The following is a 20,303-nucleotide window of genomic DNA, read 5'->3' on the forward strand; positions in this document are numbered from 1 at the left end:
AGAGAGAGACAGAGAGGGGAAGAGAGAGGGAGTATTAACTTGTGTGGCCAAGCTGGCTAAAACAATAAAGTTTATTATAAGGGTTATGAAATGAAGCTTAAATATCAGTAGTGTACTTACATAAAGCTAGAACTTCATTTTTATCTGTTAAAAGGACAAAGTTTTAATGCACTATTGGTCAGCCCTTGATCAGCTATTATGAAAGGTTTTTTTTCCTCTTAAATAACCTGTCTAGAAAGCAAAGATTTTGTTGCTTTTTTTGTTTTAAATCAGGTCTCTGATAACTTAGGAAAACTGAGTCCACTTAACATTAAAACAGCTAAATTTTGCTTACACCTGTGTAACGTTTTGTGTTTGCTTTTGATATCTTTTATTGTCACTATGGTCGAACAGATAATTAAGTATTGTTTCATAATGATCTGTGATCCTATTTAGTCAAGTGTCTTCCCCAAACTAAATACTAAATAAAGTCTTTCTGACCTCTCACTAACTTTGGGATTTTTCATCTCAAAGGATTTGCTCTCTCTCCTTATAAAAAGAGAACCACTATATTAATTAGGCTTATTTGGTATATTAAACTACATGTGAAGCATTTTCAAATAAGTGATGCAAAAACCTTCTTGGATTACATTTATGTGGATCTTCGTTATTAATATGTGTTCCTGAAATAATACAAAATTCTTAGAAATCTGATGTCTTAGTATAACATTATCAGTCACAATTCTAGTTATTATCCTAAAATGTTGTATGCCATGAAAATAAACAAATTTCCCTGTCTATTCCATTAAAACGAACCCTTAGCAAATCTTTAATAACAGACATTTAAGTCTTCTGCCATTTACAATTATTGTTTTACTCTGATGCTTTACAAAAATGTTCCTATAAAAATGCTTCATTTCATAAAAAATACCCTTATAAGTACTCTGCAATGCAGGTTTTTGATAAATGTTAGGATCATAACACTGAACTGAGTAAAAATTTCTAAAACTTTAATGGAAAACTGATTGACTCATAAAGCTGCTAACCCAAAATGAAGATCAACAAGAATTAATTATAGGAGACTAAATGAACTAATGAGGATGATCATAATTTCTATGACTTCTTATGCTGGTTTTCCAATATTTTGTTTCCCAGATACAAGGAAGCCTTTCCTCTTAAGCTCAATATAACTTACAGCAATTTGGTAAATTGTATCTTTGTAAGCAGAACTGAAACATTTATCTCTTTCTCTCTAACTGATCCTTCCAGAATTTGTAAACTCTGAGTGAATATTCTTATTTTCATGGCAGTATAGTTATTTGCATAAATTTGAAAAGAATCTGTTCTCCTTATAACAGGATACATTAGACACATTGGTTGTATTGCCAAGGCTTTGGCTAAAATATCATATTTGAGAATGTCCCTAGACTCAGATAGGACCAAACAGCTTTAAGGAACTAACATTGACTTTATGAGCCAATAAAGCCCCTTGGAAAAACAGTCTAGTACCTTGCTTACAGAGTTCCCAGTAGCCTTACCTGTTGAGTAAGGAAGGTCACTTCCTGGTAGGAATAGGAACCTTGGGATATTTGGGAGACCTCAAGAAGGGAGGAGATCACCCAAATCTATAGGTACTGCAGGAGTGTCTTACGGCAACTTTTGGCTTGGCTTCCTGGCCTTGAGGGGTATTTAAAAGTTTATGTGACATTCTCCAGGAGCATCCATGTTGCTGCAAATGGCGTTATGTTGTCAGTTTTTATGGCTGAATATTCTAAGTGAAGTAAGCCAGAAAGAGAAAGAAAACTACCTTATGAGATCGCTCACATGTGGAATCTAAAACAAAACAAAACAAAACACACAAAAAAAACCAAACAAAGCATAAATACAAAACAGAAATAGACTCATAGACATAGAATACAAACTTGTGGTTGCCAAGGGGGCAGGGGTGGGAAGGGACAAACTCAGATTTCAAAATTGTAGAATAGATAAACAAGATTATATGGTATAGCACAGGGAAATATATACAAGATCTTATGGTAGCTCACAGAGAAAAAAATGTGACAATGAATATATATATGTTCACGTATAACTGAAAAATTGTGTTCTACACTGGAATTTGACACAACATTGTAAAATGATTATAAATCAGTAAAAAATGTTTAAAAAAAAACTATGTTCAACATGGAACATTAAACCATTTGAAAATTTCCCCTTGTTTGCTGAGTCAGATAAATCAATAAAACTATTGTTGAAAGTCAAAAAAAATAAATAAATAAATAAAGGTTTATGTGAGATTACTTCTGAAAAAGTCCCAGCAAAGCATACTTAAAAGAACCTATATGATCAACTCTTATTCTTGTGGCACTTATGTAAATAACCCGGTCAAGTTTATTGAATGTAAATTTATTCTGCAAACAAAGTAGTCTTAATTTGGCTATCTTTGGTTAAAATTGGGGTAATTTTAGAGAAAAAAATATGTTTCATTAATATACTTTTATGGATACCTAGATTCTAGTACTGGTCATTGCATTTTAAGGTTTTGTTGTCTAACTGTAAACTGGACTGTATCCTGAATTCTCCTAATTTCCTCCAATATGTGGCTACAACTCTCCAAACTAATGCTTACAATTTTTCTCCCACCCTTCTGACTTGGAATCATTGAGAATTAAGACTGCCATTTTCTCAAAGCCGTGCAAACTAAAGTTAGACAACTTGACATAAATGTCATAGAAATCACAACAGCTCGTGTATGGACAATCTTTGTGCCTAATGCTGTATGGTCATTCAGCAAAGATTATCAGACATACAAACTGCAAACCAGGAAAATCTATTAGGTTGTCACTGTCTGCCCTCACTCCATCTGAAGATGTTTAGAGCCGGACATCTAGAAATGTTCTCAACTGGCTGCATTCGGAATTCAGAAATTGGGATTATAGTCTGCTCCAATCATTAACTATTATTTTTCTTTTATTTCCATAGAAATGCCTCGTTAAATACCTGACTGCTTATACCATAGGCCTAACTTGGGAAGCTCACCTGCATCACTGCCTCCTGAAATGAAACACAACTGTTTAACTGAAATGACTTATTCTCAGGTCTAAGAGATTGATTGAGTGAGATAAAGTAATCTATCAACACACATTTTCTTGGGGAATTTCCAAAGGTGGGACTGAAGGAGCTCAGAATGAGCATCCTCAAAATATGCCACCTTAGCATGTAGATTATTTTGAGGTAAAAGACAAAAGAGACCTTGTGGGCTCAAGAAGAATTTCTGCCCCTCCCTTAACTACAAAGAAGAATTTAAACTGGGGGTCTTTCCCAGAACAAGAATTACTAGCAGAAAAAAATTTTATCTGAGTGACCGAACTATATAGCAGAGCAAACATCTAATTACCAAACATCTGCTCTTCTTATTGTCCTGTGAATTGCCCTCCACTCCTCTGAAGCCCCAGGCCCCTTTCTATTCCTTAGCTCAGGATGGCATACATATCTAATTTTACCCTTCTGTCTTTGAAACTCTCAGGTATCTGGGGTTTCTGTATGTATAAAATTAAATCTGACTTTCTCTTGTTAATTTATCTCCTGTCAATTTGATTAGACCAGCTGAAAGAACATTTGAAAGTTAGGGAAATATTTTTCCTCCCCAACACAGTTTAATTATTTCCAAACCAAAAGAATATTAAATGTATTTTAACAACTGTATTAAATTATTAGTGTAAGTAGCTCATACAACTTAATATTAAAAAAAAAACAACCCAATCAAAAAATGGGCAGAAGACCTAAACAAGCAATTCTCCAATGAAGACATACAAATGGCCAATAGGCACATGAGAAAATGCTCAATATCACTAATTATCAGAGAAATGCAAACCAAAACTACAATGAAGTATCACCTCACAGCAGTCAGAATGGCTATCATTCAGAAGTCCACAAACGATAAATGCTAGAGGCTGTGGAGAAAAGGGAACCCTCCTACACTGCTGGATGGGAACGTAGTCTGGTGCAGCCATTATGGAAAACGGCATGGAGATTCCTCAAAAGACTTAAAGTAAACTTACCATATGATCCAGCAATCCCACTCCTGAGCATATATCCAGAGGGAACCTTAATTCAAAAAGATACATGCACCCCAGTGTTCACAGCAGCACTACTGACAACAGCCAAGACATGGAAACAACCTAAATGTCCATCGACAGATGACTGGATATAGAAGTTGTGGTATATTTATACAGTGAAATACCACTCAGTCATAAAAAATAATAAAATAATGCCATTTGCAGCAATATGGATGGACCTAGAGATTGTTATTGTAAATGAAGTAAGCCAGACAGAGAAAGAAAAATACCATATGATATCACTTATATGTGAAATCTTAAAAAAAAGGACAAACTTATTTACAAAACAGAAACTGACTCATAAACATAGAAAACAAACTTATGGTTATGGGGGATAAGAGGAGAGGGTGGGAAGGGATAAACTGGGCTTTCAAGATTTGCAGATACTAACTAATATATATAACATAGATAAAGAACAAGTTTATAATGTACAGCAAGGGAAACTATATTCAGCATCTTGCAACTAACAATAAAAAGAATACGAAAACAAATATATGTATTTCATGTATGACTGAAGTATTGTCCTGCACACCAGAAATTGACACAACACTGTAAACTGACTATATGTCAATAAAAATATATACATATTATACATCTATGAAAAAAATCATTAGTGGAATTATAAATAGATAAAACTCTTTGGAGGGCAACTTGCCAGTATCTCTCAAAATTTAAAACACATAAGCCACCTGACCCAGCAAATGGTAGCAGACTATACCACCCTGAAATAGGTCACTTTGGCATAAGGATAATTTTGAGCTGAAGGCAATTGAGAAAAAGTAGATATAAGAAAAGTCATCTGCCCTTCCCTATTTACCTAAAAGCTGGACATAAATTTGTGAAAGTGTCTCCCCTTCCCCCTCTACCACAAGACAGAAAATTAATCACCAGATTAATCACTCTAGACCCTTATTAACCCAGAGAGGCATCAGGGGAATATACATAACAAACTTTTCTGATAAGCCCTTATCATCCTTAGTTCCCCTATATATATATTTACCTCCTCACAATCTGCCCCAAACTCAAAAGTCTTTTTCCTTTGTATTATCCCTTTTCTACAAATTTGTTGTTCTTTTGTTAAGATGCTACATACAGTCAAGTTCTAACCTTTCTGAGTTATTCATTACTGAATAGTTCTCTGTGGTTTTGTGTTAATAAACTTGCTTGGTTTTTTCCCTTGGTAATCTTTGTCATCTAATTTATAGAGTCTCAGCCACAGTATTTAGAAGGGTAGAGAAAAAAGTTTCTCCTCCCCTATGCCAACAGTTCAACTTGCAGAAACTTATTTTACAAATGTGCAGGTAGATCTGTAGAACTACACACATGAGGAAATTCATTGATGTATTTTCCAAACCATTGAAATACTGGAAACAATACAGAGGTTTATCAAGAGAAAACTGGGTTTTTAAAAAATGTGCTATATCCATACAGAATACTTTAAAAGGAACTGAGGCTGCTCTATATATTCTAATATCAAAGAACAAAAAATTCAATGTGCAAAACAGTGTCTACAGAGTATACTATCATTTATTTTTGTTTTTAAAGACATAGATGTAAATATTTGTGCATGCACATAATAGCTCTAGAAGGATACAGAAATGAGTAATGATGTTGGCTCCAAGAGGGGAAAACTGGGTGGCAAGTGCATAGAGGTGGCAGATTCATGTTTCACTGTGTATCTATCTTTTTGTACCTTTGGAATTTTGTGCCATGTCTATACTGAAAATTGTTCAAAAGACTATTTGGATATATTAAAGAGAGAGGAAGAATAAGATATTGTTTTTATTCTCAAGGAACTTAAAATGTTACAGATGACAAAGGCTTTATCTTCAGAATATATAAGCAGCTCATATGACTTAATAAGAAAAAAACAAACAATCCAATCCAAAAAAGGGGAAAAGACCTAAACAAGCAATTCTGCAATGATCAACAGGCACATGAAAAAATGCTCAATATCACTAATTATCAGAGAAATGCAAATCAAAACTACAATGAGGTATCACCTCACACCAGTCAGAATGGCCATCATTCAAAAGTCCACAAATGACAAACACTGGAGAGGATGTGGAGAAAAGGGAACTCTCCTATACTGCTGGTGGGAATGCAGTTTGGTGCAGCCACTGTGGAAAACAGTACGGAGGTTCCTCAAAAGACTAGGAATAGACTTACCAGATGACCCAGCAATCCCTTTCCTGGGCATATATCCAGAAGGAATCCTACTTCAAAAAGACACCTGCACCCCAATGTTCATAGCAGCACTATTTACAATAGTAAAGACATGGAAACAGCCTAAATGTCCATCAACAGATGACTGGATAAAGAAGATGTGGTATATTTATACAATGGAATACTACTCAGCCATAAAAACCGACAACATAACGCCATTTGCAGCAACATGGATGCTCCTGGAGAATGTCATTCTAAGCGAAGTAAGCCAGAAAGAGAAAGAAAAATACCACATGAGATCATGCATATGTAGAATCTAAAAAGAAAAGAAAAGAAAAGGAAAGGAAAGGAAAAAGGAAAGGAAAGGAAAGGAAAGGAAAGGAAAGGAAAGGAAAGGAAAGGAAAGGAAAGGAAAGGAAAGGAAAGGAAAGAGAAGGAAAGAAAAAGACAAATGAACATAAATACAAAACAGAAACAGACTCAGACATAGAATACAAACTTGTGGAGTTGCCAGGGGGAGGAGGGTGGGAAGGGACAGACTGGGAGTTCGAAATTTGTAGATACTGACAGGTATATATAGAATAGATTAAAAAAATTATACTGTACAGCACAGGGAAATATATACAAGATTTTGTGGTAGCTCACAGTGAAAAAGAATGTGACATGAATGTATGTATGTTCATGTATAACTGAAAAATTGTGCTCTACACTGGAAATTGACACAACATTGTAAACTGACTATAACTCAATAAAATAAAAAACTTTTAAAATGTTACATAGAGTAAATTCATTCATTTTACAATATTTACCAGGAGTCTTTTTTTTGTGTCAGGCATCTGAGGGACATATTCCTGCCTTCAAGGAGCTTATATCCTATAGGAGATTAAGGTACAATGTTATGGCGGCTAGAGAAAGAAAGTCTAGTCCAAGTCAAGCAATAATCAGAGCAGACTTCTGACATTTTCAATTTTCACATCATTATTCAGAAATAAGTGAAAACAGTCTAAGTTCCCCTAAAATAGATGAGCAATAGCAAAAAACAACAACAAAAAAACAGTGACAGATATAAGCAGAAGTTACTAGAAGCAGGAACACTAAGAGACATGTTAATGGCTGACAATATTACATGAAAACAAGAGACAGAAAATATTTATTTAAAACATTTTTTTTTAAATTGAGGCAGTGGGGATTGAACCCAGGACCTCATGCACGCCAAGTATGTGCTCTATCTCTAAACTACACCCTCTACCCCCTAGAAAAAATTTAGAGCAAACATGAAACCAGGTTATCACAATGTAAGTTATTCTCCATTTAGGGACTCAGTTATAATATAAAAATGTTAATTACCCACAGGTTTTTAGGGATCTCAGTAATCATATTTTCCATAGGAAAAATGCTATACATGTACTTGGTGTTAAGCTTCATAAAATGTCCCACAAAAGTCTATTTAATGTTATTGAGTACATGAATGAAACACTTTCTACAGGATATTATGTTTACTGTGTATAACTAAGCTCAGAAGGAAAAAGAAATTCAAAACAAATGCCAAGAATGCCTCCTAATTTATTGCAGTCTTTGCAACAGAACTGGTGACTCTTCTACCTCCTAGGAGGTAGGTTGAAGGAATGGAACAGAAGGACATAGTCTGAGAACAAATGGTTGGGATTAAGGCAAGATAAGTCTAACTGTCCCTTCCTCCTCTCCCTCTTTCTTCCACCTGCACTGATCAAAGAACAGCACTGAACTAGGCAAGAGTTGAGAGTTGAGGGGGAGGGTTAAAGACAGACAAGCATTCTTCCCTATTTCTGATGCAGAGGATCAGTCAGACCTCAAGAGGACACTGAAATGGAGGGGGAAAGAGGGGTAAAAGTTAAACCTAAAGCCAGAGAATTTACAAGGAAGGAAGGAAGGAAGGGACAGAAAGGAAGAAACACAATCTCTAGTCTGTTCAATAAAGGAAATCACTCCTTACATTATACATAGGTACACCTAAATTAGGGATTAGAGTAATGATATCAGTTAGTACTCTACTGCAAGTAACAGGATTTCAACTCAAGGGATTTAAACACTATAGAGATTTTCTGGCTCATGTAACTAAATTCCAGGGGGAGGATCTGCTTTAAGGTTGTCTGATCCAGCAGAAATGCCATTAAGAACCTTCCTTTTGTCTCTTCACTCTGCTACCTATGGTACAAGCTTCATCCCAAGGCCAGATTCCCTAGTGCTAAAGGAATGCTGCAGCCACAATCAGTTACACGGAAGAAAGCACTTCTGTCCCAGAATTCTAAGCAAGAGTTCTGAAATGTACCTTATTTAAATCAGCCTAAATCACATGTCCACCCAGGGTGAATTTCTGTAATAGGGAAATGGAATATGATTGGCTAATATCACTCAGAGGCCCATTTCTAAAGCTAGAGGTGGAGCAGTTTCCCTCAAAGAACATGAGCTGTTTTTATGCTGTAACAAACAGTGGACAGTGTTAATGAAAATACAGGTATATATCAGGCAGAAAAACCAGATACTGAGGAGGCAGCCACAGCGTGCACCATAAGATGTCAAAATGAATATCCAGAGTCATCTCAGAAATGTTACATATAAGTATAATGGAAAAGAACCTGAAAATATATGTATATATATGTATGTACATGCATAACTGAATCGCATTGCTGTACACCTGAAACTAACATTGTAAATCAACTACACTTCAATAAGAAATAAAATTAAAAAAAAAAGTTATGCACAATATTACCCATTCAAAACACAGAAAATCATCAGAATTACTCTTTTTACAAACAAAAGCCAATGTTGGTTCCTGAGACTTCTACTTAATCTAGTATTAGAAATGCTACAGTAGTTTAAAAAGAGTAATATAAATATAAAAAATAAAAATATCTAATTGAGACCTACATATTTTCTAATTCCTATATGATATTTAAAAGATGATATAAATAAATAAAAATTAAACATCTTGCTCTTGGTTGGGGGGGGCAGGTAGAGAAGACTGAAGGTATGTATGCCTGCCAGATTTTCAAACCTATGGCAGTGACAATTACAAAAACATACAGTACTAGATTAAAAATCATCAACAGTAAATTAAAATCTTTCTCTAGAAATGCTGTGCCAAACTTAAAAACTTAAGGCATCATAAATCAGAATTAACAGAAATCACTATCTCAAAATGATTCTGTACTCCTATATTCACTGCAGCATTGTTTACAATAGCCAAGACACAGAAACCTGAGTGTCCACTGACAGATGAAGGGGGAGAAAGAATGTGGTTTAAAAAATAAATGTATACACACACACTGGAATATTATTCAGCCATAAAAAAGGAAATCCTGCCATTCCCGACAACATGGATAGACACTGAAGGCATTATGCTAAGTGAAATAAGTCAGACAGAGAAAGACAAATACTGTCTGATCTCACTTACATGAAGACTCCAAAAAACCAAACTCATAGTTTTGGATTGATTTAGTTTGGTTAATACAGGTGAGGGATAGAAGGGGGGTGGGATGAGTGAAGGTGACCAAATGGTACAAACTTCCAGTTATAAACAAACATAAGTACTGGGGACATAATGTACAGCATGGTGACTATAATTAACAATACTGTATTGTATTTTTGAAAGTTACTAAGAAAGTAGATCTTTAAAGTTCTCATCATAAGAAAAAAATTACAACTGTGTGAGCTGATGCTAACTAAACTTACTGTGGTAATCACTTTGCAATATATACATATATCAAATCATTATGTTGCACACTGAATAAATACAATGTTATATGTCAATTATATCTCAATAAAACTGGAAAAAATTTTACAGAATTAATGTAACATTTAATAAGTAATATTGTTGGCCTTCCTTGGCCTCAGCTCCAATCTGATCAACCCAGAACCAAAATGATTTTCAAACCTCACTATCCCCACCTCTATCTGCAGGCTTCTTCTCAGCCCCCAAGCATCGAACACTGAATGCACAATCCTGGAAATGGTTAGGGCTGCCCTTTCCAAAGGAACCCCCTTTCCCACCAGGTAAAAACCCTGGGCTGCTTGAGGCATACACATTATTCTACACGAGGAGGAAGGAGGCAATAAAGTTTGTGCTTGTAGGACTGGAGCCTCACATTCCTTTTATTCTCTTCATCTGTGGAGATGCTTATTTAAAAAGATAATCAAAATAATTTAACTTTTTTTACAAAATGAAAGGTATAAAAACAACATTATTAGAGTAAAATTAAGACGTCTACCAAACTTTAGAGAGGATGTGGATCAATGAAAGGAACTCTCATACAATGCAGTTGAGAATGTAAAATTGTACAATCCCTTAGGAAAACAGTTTGGCATTATCTTATAGAGTAGAACATTCATATACCTCATGACCCAACAATTCCATTCCTGGATACATACCCAAGAAAAATTGTCATGCATCATTACCAAGGACATGAACAAGAATGTATGTAGAAACACAGTTAGCAAATGCACAATCCAAATGCCCATCAAGAGAAGAATGGATAAACTGTGATATTATCACACAATGGAACATTACATAACAGTCAAAATGAACATACTGCACCTAAATATAAAAACATGGATGAATTTTACCAATATAACACCAAAAAATATTAAGTCCTAGATGATATTCTTACAAACTAAAAAATAACAAAACAGTATACATCTTAGTAAGACACAAATAATACAGTTACATAAAATAAAAAAGCAAGGTAATAAACACAAGATTAAAAACAGTTACCTCAGGTGAGGGGAGGAGCACAAAATCAGATGTGTTATCATTATTTTAGTTCTAAGATGTACACTGCTTTTGTCCATACATACTTTTTGTGACTACTCTTTTCTAAGATAAACTTTGTAAGAGTGCAGTAAGAGTAAAACTGGCCCTAACACATTGTGTTAATGACGTTTTTATATAGTACTTTTTAAGACGTTTAAAAGACAAGGTCACTGATATAAAGAGATTTTTTTGCTGGGGCTTCAAAGCAGGGAATCAATGCCTCAGCAGTTTTAAGAAAAATGGCCATTACAAAGTCTTATAGATTAATCAAAAACACAAGCTTCATGTTCCTCCCTTCTCCCTTCACAGCCAATAAGTGAAAATGACAAACTAAAAGCGAATTTTTATCACAATTTAAAAGAAAGCATGCAGTATGTATCTCTCTAAATAAATCTACCTTTACTAAAAATAAAATAAATTAAAGCAATTTCCAAGGTCTCTCCCAGAGAGATTAAACTGTTTATACATCTACAGAATGATGATGATTATACTAATGAGAGCAGCTAACACATACTGAACACATATATTCACATATATTGAACACACATATAATGCATTTGGGCTAAATGCTTTATATGATTACCTTAACATTCTCCAAACAATATAGGAAAGATATTCCATTTTCCAGCTAAGAACACTGGGGCTTTTAAAGGTTAAGTAATTTTCTCAGGGTCACCTATGTAGTAAGTAACCTGGGATTCCACCTCTTTGATTCCAACTGCAATAATAACTACAGTAACTATTACGTTATTACATTGTAATTGATTCAGGAGCTTCCTAGTGCTTATTAGCTCAAAAAAAATCCTTATAGAGTAAGGTTTCATTCATGCATTTGTCAGCTGGAAGGACTTCTATTGAGTATTTATTATACACCATCACCATACCAGGTGCTTCAAAGATAGAAGTTCTGAGTGAGGCTGCAAAATAAGTGATCTTTGGATCAGTCAGAACTTTGATGTTATTTTAAAATGAGCTCCACTTGGGAACACTGAACAGCATCATAGTAGAAATTATATTCTTCTATAACTGTGTTTTTGGAAATGGAATATTGGAATAGACAGATCACACATCTAAGCACTTATATTCTAAGTAGTTCTGGACTACTATTTTTAACAAAATTTTCCAACCCTACTTACTATAGATTTTCAAAATTTTCTACCAAACAAAAAATGCAATGAAAACACAGAACACATCTAAAGACACACAGACATACACACATAGAGGTCAAAAGGTCTTTCATTTCAACATTTAACTTGCAGAATAATACAGCTTGTGCTGGGAAAACCATGGTCATGAGTGGCCTTAGCTTTCTCCCTTTCCAGCTTAAAGACATCTAATTGCCAGCTGTGCAGCTCCTAGAAGTCAGTGCTTGCCAAATAGTTGGCAGAAGGTTGCAAAGAGCTGACCACCTGCAATCCATTTTGACAGTGACTTTGACCATCACTTTGGAGAACTGGTACACTACAGAAATTCCAAAAGAAGTTGGCTAAATTTCAAGGTAGGAAGTTGGCCATTTTGGCTGAACTTACTTTAACTCACATCAAAGGGGTATGATGTGAGAGAGGAGGAGAAAAAAAAATACTAAAAGATACAAAGCTACTAAAGCTTACAAGAATAATTTACAAGGCTATGACCTCTCTCAGATATTTTCCACCATATTTCTACCCATAATCACTTTAAATATGGGAAGTGGATAAACAACAAAAGCTAAAGGGAGAAAACTGTATCTCTATGTCTATGTAAGTGCATGTGTCATTTGTAGTTTTCACTTTCATGTCAGTATCAAATATGTAATCAGCATATATATATTTAATAACATGGAGATCTCACTTACCTTTTATGTTGTTTTTATGCCTGATGAACAAAGTTATGTATTAGAGATACGGGTATAAACAAACCTGGGAAGACACCACAGTTTGGGAAAGGTGCTTGCTTTATTTAAAAAAAAAAAAAAAAATCAATACAATTTCCCCACAGATTCATGATGTAAAATTCTATAATCAAAGCTTGCAGATTTGTAATTATGGTATGTCAGCTACATTTAAACAAGAGCGTTAAAAGATTGTTAAAGTTAAACTAACACAATTGCAGTGTGAATTGTCCTAGTCTCATTCTAATCTACTGGTGTCACTTTCATTTAATCAGAGGAAAACTATGGGCCAACGTCAGTGTTATTTCCAATGCCCTAACATTCTCTGTTCACACTGGATTTTAAGCCATTACCAATCTAAAACGGTTATAAAAAGATATAATTAAGAAAGCATTTTTAATCAATTAATTCACTCACCAGTGGACTTTTTTTAGCAGACTTTATTGAAAATAAGTTGGCTTTTAAGTTATTAAATAATCTTTAATGTTAAATGAGTGAAAACATTTTGTTCTTGCAGAAGAACTCCATTAATTAACCATAAATCTAGTCTAAAAAAACTGTATTTTATATAAACAGAAATCCTACTTGGAAACTTATGGCAGACATACATCATTTAGCTGAAATAACATATCAACATTTAAAACATCAATGCTATCTTTTCTACTTTAGCAAAAAAATGGGGGAAAGACAGCCTCTTCAATAAATGGTATTGGGAAAACTGGACAGCTATGTGCAAAAGAATCAAACTGGACTTTCTCACATAATATACAAAAATAAACTCAAAATGGATTAAAGACTTAAAAGTAATACCTGAAACCATAAAACTTATAGAAGAAAAAATAGTCACTACACTCTGACTTCATTTCTTAGCAATTTCTTTTTGGATTTGTCTCCTCAGGCAAAGGAAACAAAAACAAAAAGAAACAAACGGGACTGCTTTAAACTAAACACTGCACAACAAAGGAAACTATCAACAAAATGAAAAGGCTGCCTACTGAACAGAAGATACCTGCAACCAATATATCCCATAACAGGTTATTATCCAAAATATACAAAGAACTCACATAACTCAAGATTAAAAAAAAAAAACAAAAACCTGATTAAAAAATGGCAGAGGACCTGAACAGACATTTTTCCAAAGAAGATACACAGACGGCCAACAAGCACATGAAAAGATACTCAACATCACTCATTGTCAGGGAAATGTAAATGAAAACCACAACGAGGTTATCACCTCACATCTGTCAGAATGGCTATCATCAAAAAGAAAACAAAGAAATGTTGGTGAGGATGTGGAGAAAAAGGAACTCCTGTACACTGCTGGTGCGAATGTAAACTAGTGCAGCCACTATGGAAAACAGTATGGAGATTCCTCAAAAAATTAAAAATAGTACTACTATACTATCCAGCAATTCCACTCTTGAGTATTCATCCAAAGAAAATGAAAATACTAATTCAAAAAGATATATGCACCCTTATGTTCATTAAGCATGTACAACAGCCAAGATATGCAAGTAACCTCAGTGCCCATGAATAGATGAATGGATAAAGGAGATATGAAATATACACACATACACACACATATGGAATATTACTCAGCCACAAAAAGAATGAAATCTTGCCACTGTGCCAAAATACACAGGCTTAGAGGGTATTATGCTAAGTAAAATTAGTCAGACAGAGAAAAATAAATGCTGTATGATTTAACTTACATGTGGAATCTAAAAAACAAAACAAATGAACAAACATAACTAAACAGAAACAGAATCACAGATAAAGAGAACAAACTGGTGGCTACCAAAGGGGACGCATACTGGGGGAGGAGAGAAAGAGGTGAGGGAGATGAAGAGGTACAAACTTCCAGTTACAAAATAAATGAGTCACAGGTATGAAAGGTACAGTGTGGGGAATATAGTCAATAACTATGTAATATCTTTGTATGGTGACAAATGGTAACTAGTCTTATCATGGTGATCATTTTGAAATGTACAGAAATGCTGAATTACTATGCTGTATACCAGGAACCAACACAGTGTTTTAGGTCAATTATACCTCAAAAACAATCAAACAAACAAACTCATAGAAAAAGAGATCGGATTTGTGGTGACCAGAGGTGGGGAATAGTGGGAAAGGGAATTGAATAAAAGTAATCAAAAGGTACAAACTTCCAGTTATAAGACAAATAAGTACTAGGGCTGTAATGTACAACACGATAAATATAATTAACACTGTTGTATGTTATACATGAAGGTTGTCAGAGAGTAAATCCTGAGCTCTAATCAAAAGGAAAATAAATTTTTCTTATGTCTGTAATTTTGTATCTGTAAGAGATGATAGAAATTCACTAAACTTACTGTGGTAATCATTTCATGATGTATGTAAGTCAAATCATTATGTTGTATACCTTAAACTTATACAGTTGCTGTATGGCAGTTACATCTCAATAAAACTAGAAAAAAAATCAATGTTATATTTTCTTCCACTTTAGAGAAAATTATTTTCTAAATCATCAACAAATTAAATTTATACAGAAAAAGAAGCTACCTTGGCAAAACTTCTTATTTACAGGATGCATTTAAGTTTTAATTTAAGTAAGGTAAAACACTCAATTCACAATTGTACTATCAGCAAATAGCCTCTAAATAATCACAGCACATACAAAACAGTGCTATGTTAGCTAGTTACAGAAGTACTAATACAAATCATCCTGGTTTGCCTGGGACTTCTCCAATTTTAGCACTGAAGGTTCTACATTCTGGAAACCCTTCAGTCACAGATAAACCCAGGTAACTGATGCCACTGAGACATTTAAAAAAAAAAAGGATTTACAGTTATGCACTGGAAAAGAGGAAATTTGGAGTCATATTTGGTAACTCCTAGCTAGGGTTGCCAGATTAGCTGTGACCCAGTCGCTTATCAGTAGGTCCAACAATCTACTTAGAACACGGATTCAAATCTTTAAAAAGAGCCCGCCAGACCCAAACCTACCAAGGAATACCCACTAACAATGAGTCATACGTGAACACAGGCTGCTGCCTGAAGAAATGCAATATAATTACCCAGCCCCTAGTACACACGTATATCTAGTTTCACAGCCAGAATTAGCCCTGCAACAACAATTCTGTTGCTGGGAAGGAGATATTTACAAGTCCTAGGAGTCAGAAGCTCAGTATCAAGTCAGCCTCTTTGCTAACTCTCACCTTAACAAGCCATTCTTTCTAACTGGACTCTTCCCTGTTTCTAGGGATCTAACCTCTCTTGAAATCTATTTCCAAGTATCAGATACTTTGCCTTTGTTACTATGTGAAGTAACAAAGTTCCTCTAGGACCAGGGTGCTCTGAGGCTTCTGCTTCTTCCCTTAGGATCTAAAATCACCATTCTGCCAACATGCTGAAATGTGTATCTTCCACTCATTGTTTGATTTCTCTGTTGCCAAATACCATCTATTAATGGCCAGTTTCCATACTCCAGTAACATTCCATCCACCTGTATAGATTTCTTCCTAAAACCCATTACAGGGAACTTTTGGATCATCTGAAGTATTTTAGCAGATTTGATTAGACACTATACTCTAAGAATCCGCCCTCCTCAGTATGGTCTAGCCAAACTGAACTCTAGGACTAATACCTAGTGGCTCTTAATTCCTGGAGAAAAAAACTGAAGGAACTGGGAACATGAATGACTTTAAATCTCTTTTTCTGAATAAAATTTGTAATTTCTGAAGAGAAATGAGGCTATGGGAAATGAACATCTTGACTAGAAAAAAAAAATGCTGAGAATAGAAATTGAATTTTAGACCACTGCTTTAAGAAACCAATGAACAGGATCCTGATCACAAAACCAAGAACATGTCTGAATCATGAAACTAATCAAGGAGATTTTGAAACTAAATTTGGAGAGAGGAGAAAAAAATGCATATCTTCTTATTATGAAAAATTTAAAACATATATACAGAAGAATATAATAAAGCCCCATGATCATTCATTCCCAACAATTATTATGTTGCCATATCTGCCTCATTTATTTTTTTCCTTTGCTGAAGCAAAATACAGGATTTAAAAAAATAGGATGCTAAGGTAGAAGATGAAAAGAGTCACAGTAAAATAATTTTCAGGAGAAAAGTAACAGAAAAGAGAGCAGGGAACAATATTTACATATTTAGAGAGTATCTACCAAGGCCAAATATGAGTAATAAGCAGCTAAAATAGAAATTTTAGGTTTTTTTTTTTTTAAAAAGTACATCTCATTTCAGTACATATGGGAAAGCTCTACACCAAAACGTCAACAGAAAAGCCATGAAAAAAATGTACAGTAGACATTTCCATTAATTTATAAGCAATTTGAGATACAGTAAATTATGAACGGATTTCACAAAAATGATAAATTTACTTAGGTATGAAGAATTAAAGTTTGAAAATGCTCTACTAGTGAAATAAAATGAAAACAAAACTTTATTTCCAAGCATTTTCCATAAGTACTTGGGAAATCTTGAAAGTTTAAAAACTTAAATTACTTATCTAAATGAATGTGTCTTCCCACAAATAACAGATGTTGGCAAGGATGCTGAGAAAAGGTAACAACTGTACACTGTTGGTAGGAATGTAAACTGGTGCAGCCACTATGGAAAACGGCATACAGTTCCTCAAAAAAACAAAAATAGAACTACCATATGATCTAGGAATTTCAGTCCTGGGTATTTATCTTTAGAAAACGAACACACTAATTTGAAAAGATAAATGCACCCCAATGCTCACAGCAGCATTATTTACAATAGCAAAGATATGGAAGCAACCTAAGTGTCCATCAACTGATGAATGGATAAAGATGTGGTATATATGTACAATGGAGTACTACTCAGCCATAAAAAGAATGGAATTCTGCCATTTGCAAAAACATGAATAGACCTGGAAGGTATTATGCTTAGTGAATAAGTCAGATAGAGACAGACAAATACTATATGTTATCACTAATGTGGAATCTAAAAATAAAACACATGAATGAATATAATATAACAGAAACTGACTCAGATGAGCAAGCTAGTAGTTAAACCAGTGGGGAGAGGGAAAAGGGGTAGGGGATTAAGAATTTCAAACTACTATGTATAAAATAAGTAAACTACAAGGATATATTGTACAGCACATGGAATATAGCCAAAACTTTACAATAACTTTAAGTGGATAATAATTTATAAAAATTTTGAATCATTATATACCTGAAACTAATACAGTAAATTAACTATATCTCAATTTTTAAAAAGTGTGTCTTCTCTAGGCCATGCACTGTAAGTATACAATTACTTGAACTGAGTAATTTATAAACTAGTATAGATCATTAGAATGAGAAATGACAAGGTCGTATGTCATGGGGAACTACCATTAGAAATCATTTCTCATGACTTTTTGTCTTCATTATATGCCCCTGTACTTCTTAAACAGATTTACTAAAATGCATAACCAAAAGTAAGTCTAGCAAAAGTGAACAACAGAACTCTGGGGTGAGTGATAGTGCAAATTATTTACATTTTCAATTATACATCTCAACTCCCCCCCTATTATCACACATTTTAAAAATACTCTTGGGGGGCACTGTAACTTAAAACAAAAGGTTGTACATCAGAAACCTTAGTTCTTTTCCTTGCTCTGCCACTAATTAGCACAGTGATCCTGAACAAGTCTACTTTTTCTACTTTGACTTAATTAAACCTCAGCTTCGCATTTGTAAAACGGCAATACAAACCATATTATTAGTTAACATTTACTAGTATTTGCCACATACTGTTAAACAGCATAGCAGGCTTTTTTTTTGCAACAACTGCATGAGGTACGTACTCTATTTTACAAACGAGGAAACTGAGGCACGGTGCAATGTAATAAATTCAACAGTACATAAATGGCAGAATCAAGATCTGAACTCAAGCAGTCTCATTTCAGAAAAGGCTGTACATTTAACTACTACCTATCCTATGTCCTTATTGCTTTAACAATAAAGACAGCTTCTAGGAAAGCACAGTGCAATGATTTGCGAAGTCTGGGAGACAACATCCTAAAGAGTGAATTTGTTTTCCCTTTTGCCTTGTCATTCGCCTGGTGAAAATACCGGTAAAGGGAGAAAAGGTGGGCAAAGAGGAATTAGCCAGACAGCTAGGATTAGACATTTCCACTGCAATAACCTGCTTCTTCAGAAGGCTGTTCACCTTTTCTCTTGAAATGCTTGACCCAAAAGTTTGATCTTTTGGTGTCTGAACAATAAAGTTCTAATAAGCACTTCAGTGTCTATCAGCGGTCAGAATGACGGCCAATTACAGGACTGGCGTACCCAGGACAGATAGTTAAACAGCATCCCACAGGCTCTGGGGCGAGCCTCGGGGAATTGCCTGGGGAGAGTTAGGCCACAGAAGTTTGTCGAGTGTGCTAGAAGTTCACGCCCCGGTTCTTAAGGCTGCGAGTCCCGCCGGCCACGTCAGATGACGGGGCGCTCGCAAGGTCTCGCTTTGGATGAGGAAGGGGCTCGCGGCGACCCTCCTAAACTTCACCACGGGCCTGCGCGTCCACCTGAGGGCCGGTAATGGACCGAACGCGCCCTCCTCCAGTCGGGTTCGGCAGGGAGACCCGGGGCGCGCACCCGTAGGTAGGACCCGAGCTCGGCCCAGCCTCGCGGGGCCGGGCCGCCGCCCCTCCGCCTTCCCCACCGCGGTCGCAGGAGGGGTGGGGCCGCCGCGACTCTCGCCCTCCACCGCCCGGCTTTTGTGGGAAAGGGGAGACAGGCGTGCTTCGGCCCACGGACTCGGGCCCCCGCGCGCCCCCTCCGTCCCTGCCCGTCCCCACCGGCCGCGGCGCCCCAGGTGAGGCCTGGAGTCCGGGGCCCGCCTCGGGCCTGCGCTCCGCCCGGCTTCTCGGGCCGCCATGGGGCGCGGGAGAGGAGGCGGCGGCAGCTGCGCCGTCTCCGGCTTCTTACCGCTTCACCACGCCGGTTTTGATCTTGATCTGCCTCACGCGAGGATCGGCCATGGTCCCTCGAGCGCCGCGGGAAGGAGGGGCAGAGAGCCGGGGTAACCGTGAAGGGAGACGGCGCGAAAGAGGCGGTCTCGTCCGCGTAGCCGCCGCGGCCCAGCGCGCATGCGCACACTCCGACGCGGCCCAGGCGCCGCAGCCACACCCGCGGGGCGGGGAACCAGGGGGGCTGGGGGCGGGTCACTCCTCGCCTGCTGTGCCCCATTCCACCCACTTTTCTCGCGGAACCTGCCCTGCTCTCGCTCAGACAACCCTCCTTTTAGTTCTTGAACAGCCCTCCTTTTCGTGTGGACACAAGTTACACTTTTCCCGGTCTCCACAGCCTGGGTGTTTGTGGAAACTTCAGTGTTCTGCCTGGATAGACTGGCCATGA

At 36.3% G+C, this 20,303-nt stretch overlaps 1 protein-coding gene across 3 annotated transcripts in view; it reads right to left on the bottom strand.

Moving 5' to 3' along the window:
• TBCA (tubulin folding cofactor A) overlaps window positions 1–20,038 on the bottom strand; it is a 75,323-nt gene extending 55,285 nt beyond the window's left edge. The window contains exon 1 of one of the 3 annotated variants that reach the window (XM_032474732.1): window positions 19,875–20,038. In XM_032474732.1, the coding sequence (XP_032330623.1) occupies window positions 19,875–19,927 (53 nt within the window). In that variant the 5' untranslated portion in view covers window positions 19,928–20,038. Of the gene's footprint in view, window positions 1–7,069; window positions 7,134–19,874 lie in introns of those variants that run through there. The other 2 variants (XM_032474737.1, XM_032474734.1) reach the window with 2 other exon arrangements.
• Window positions 20,039–20,303: the final 265 nt, after the last annotated feature.

Source organism: Camelus ferus, chromosome 3, assembly GCF_009834535.1.
Source record: "Camelus ferus isolate YT-003-E chromosome 3, BCGSAC_Cfer_1.0, whole genome shotgun sequence".
Classification (NCBI taxonomy): Eukaryota; Metazoa; Chordata; class Mammalia; order Artiodactyla; family Camelidae; genus Camelus; species Camelus ferus.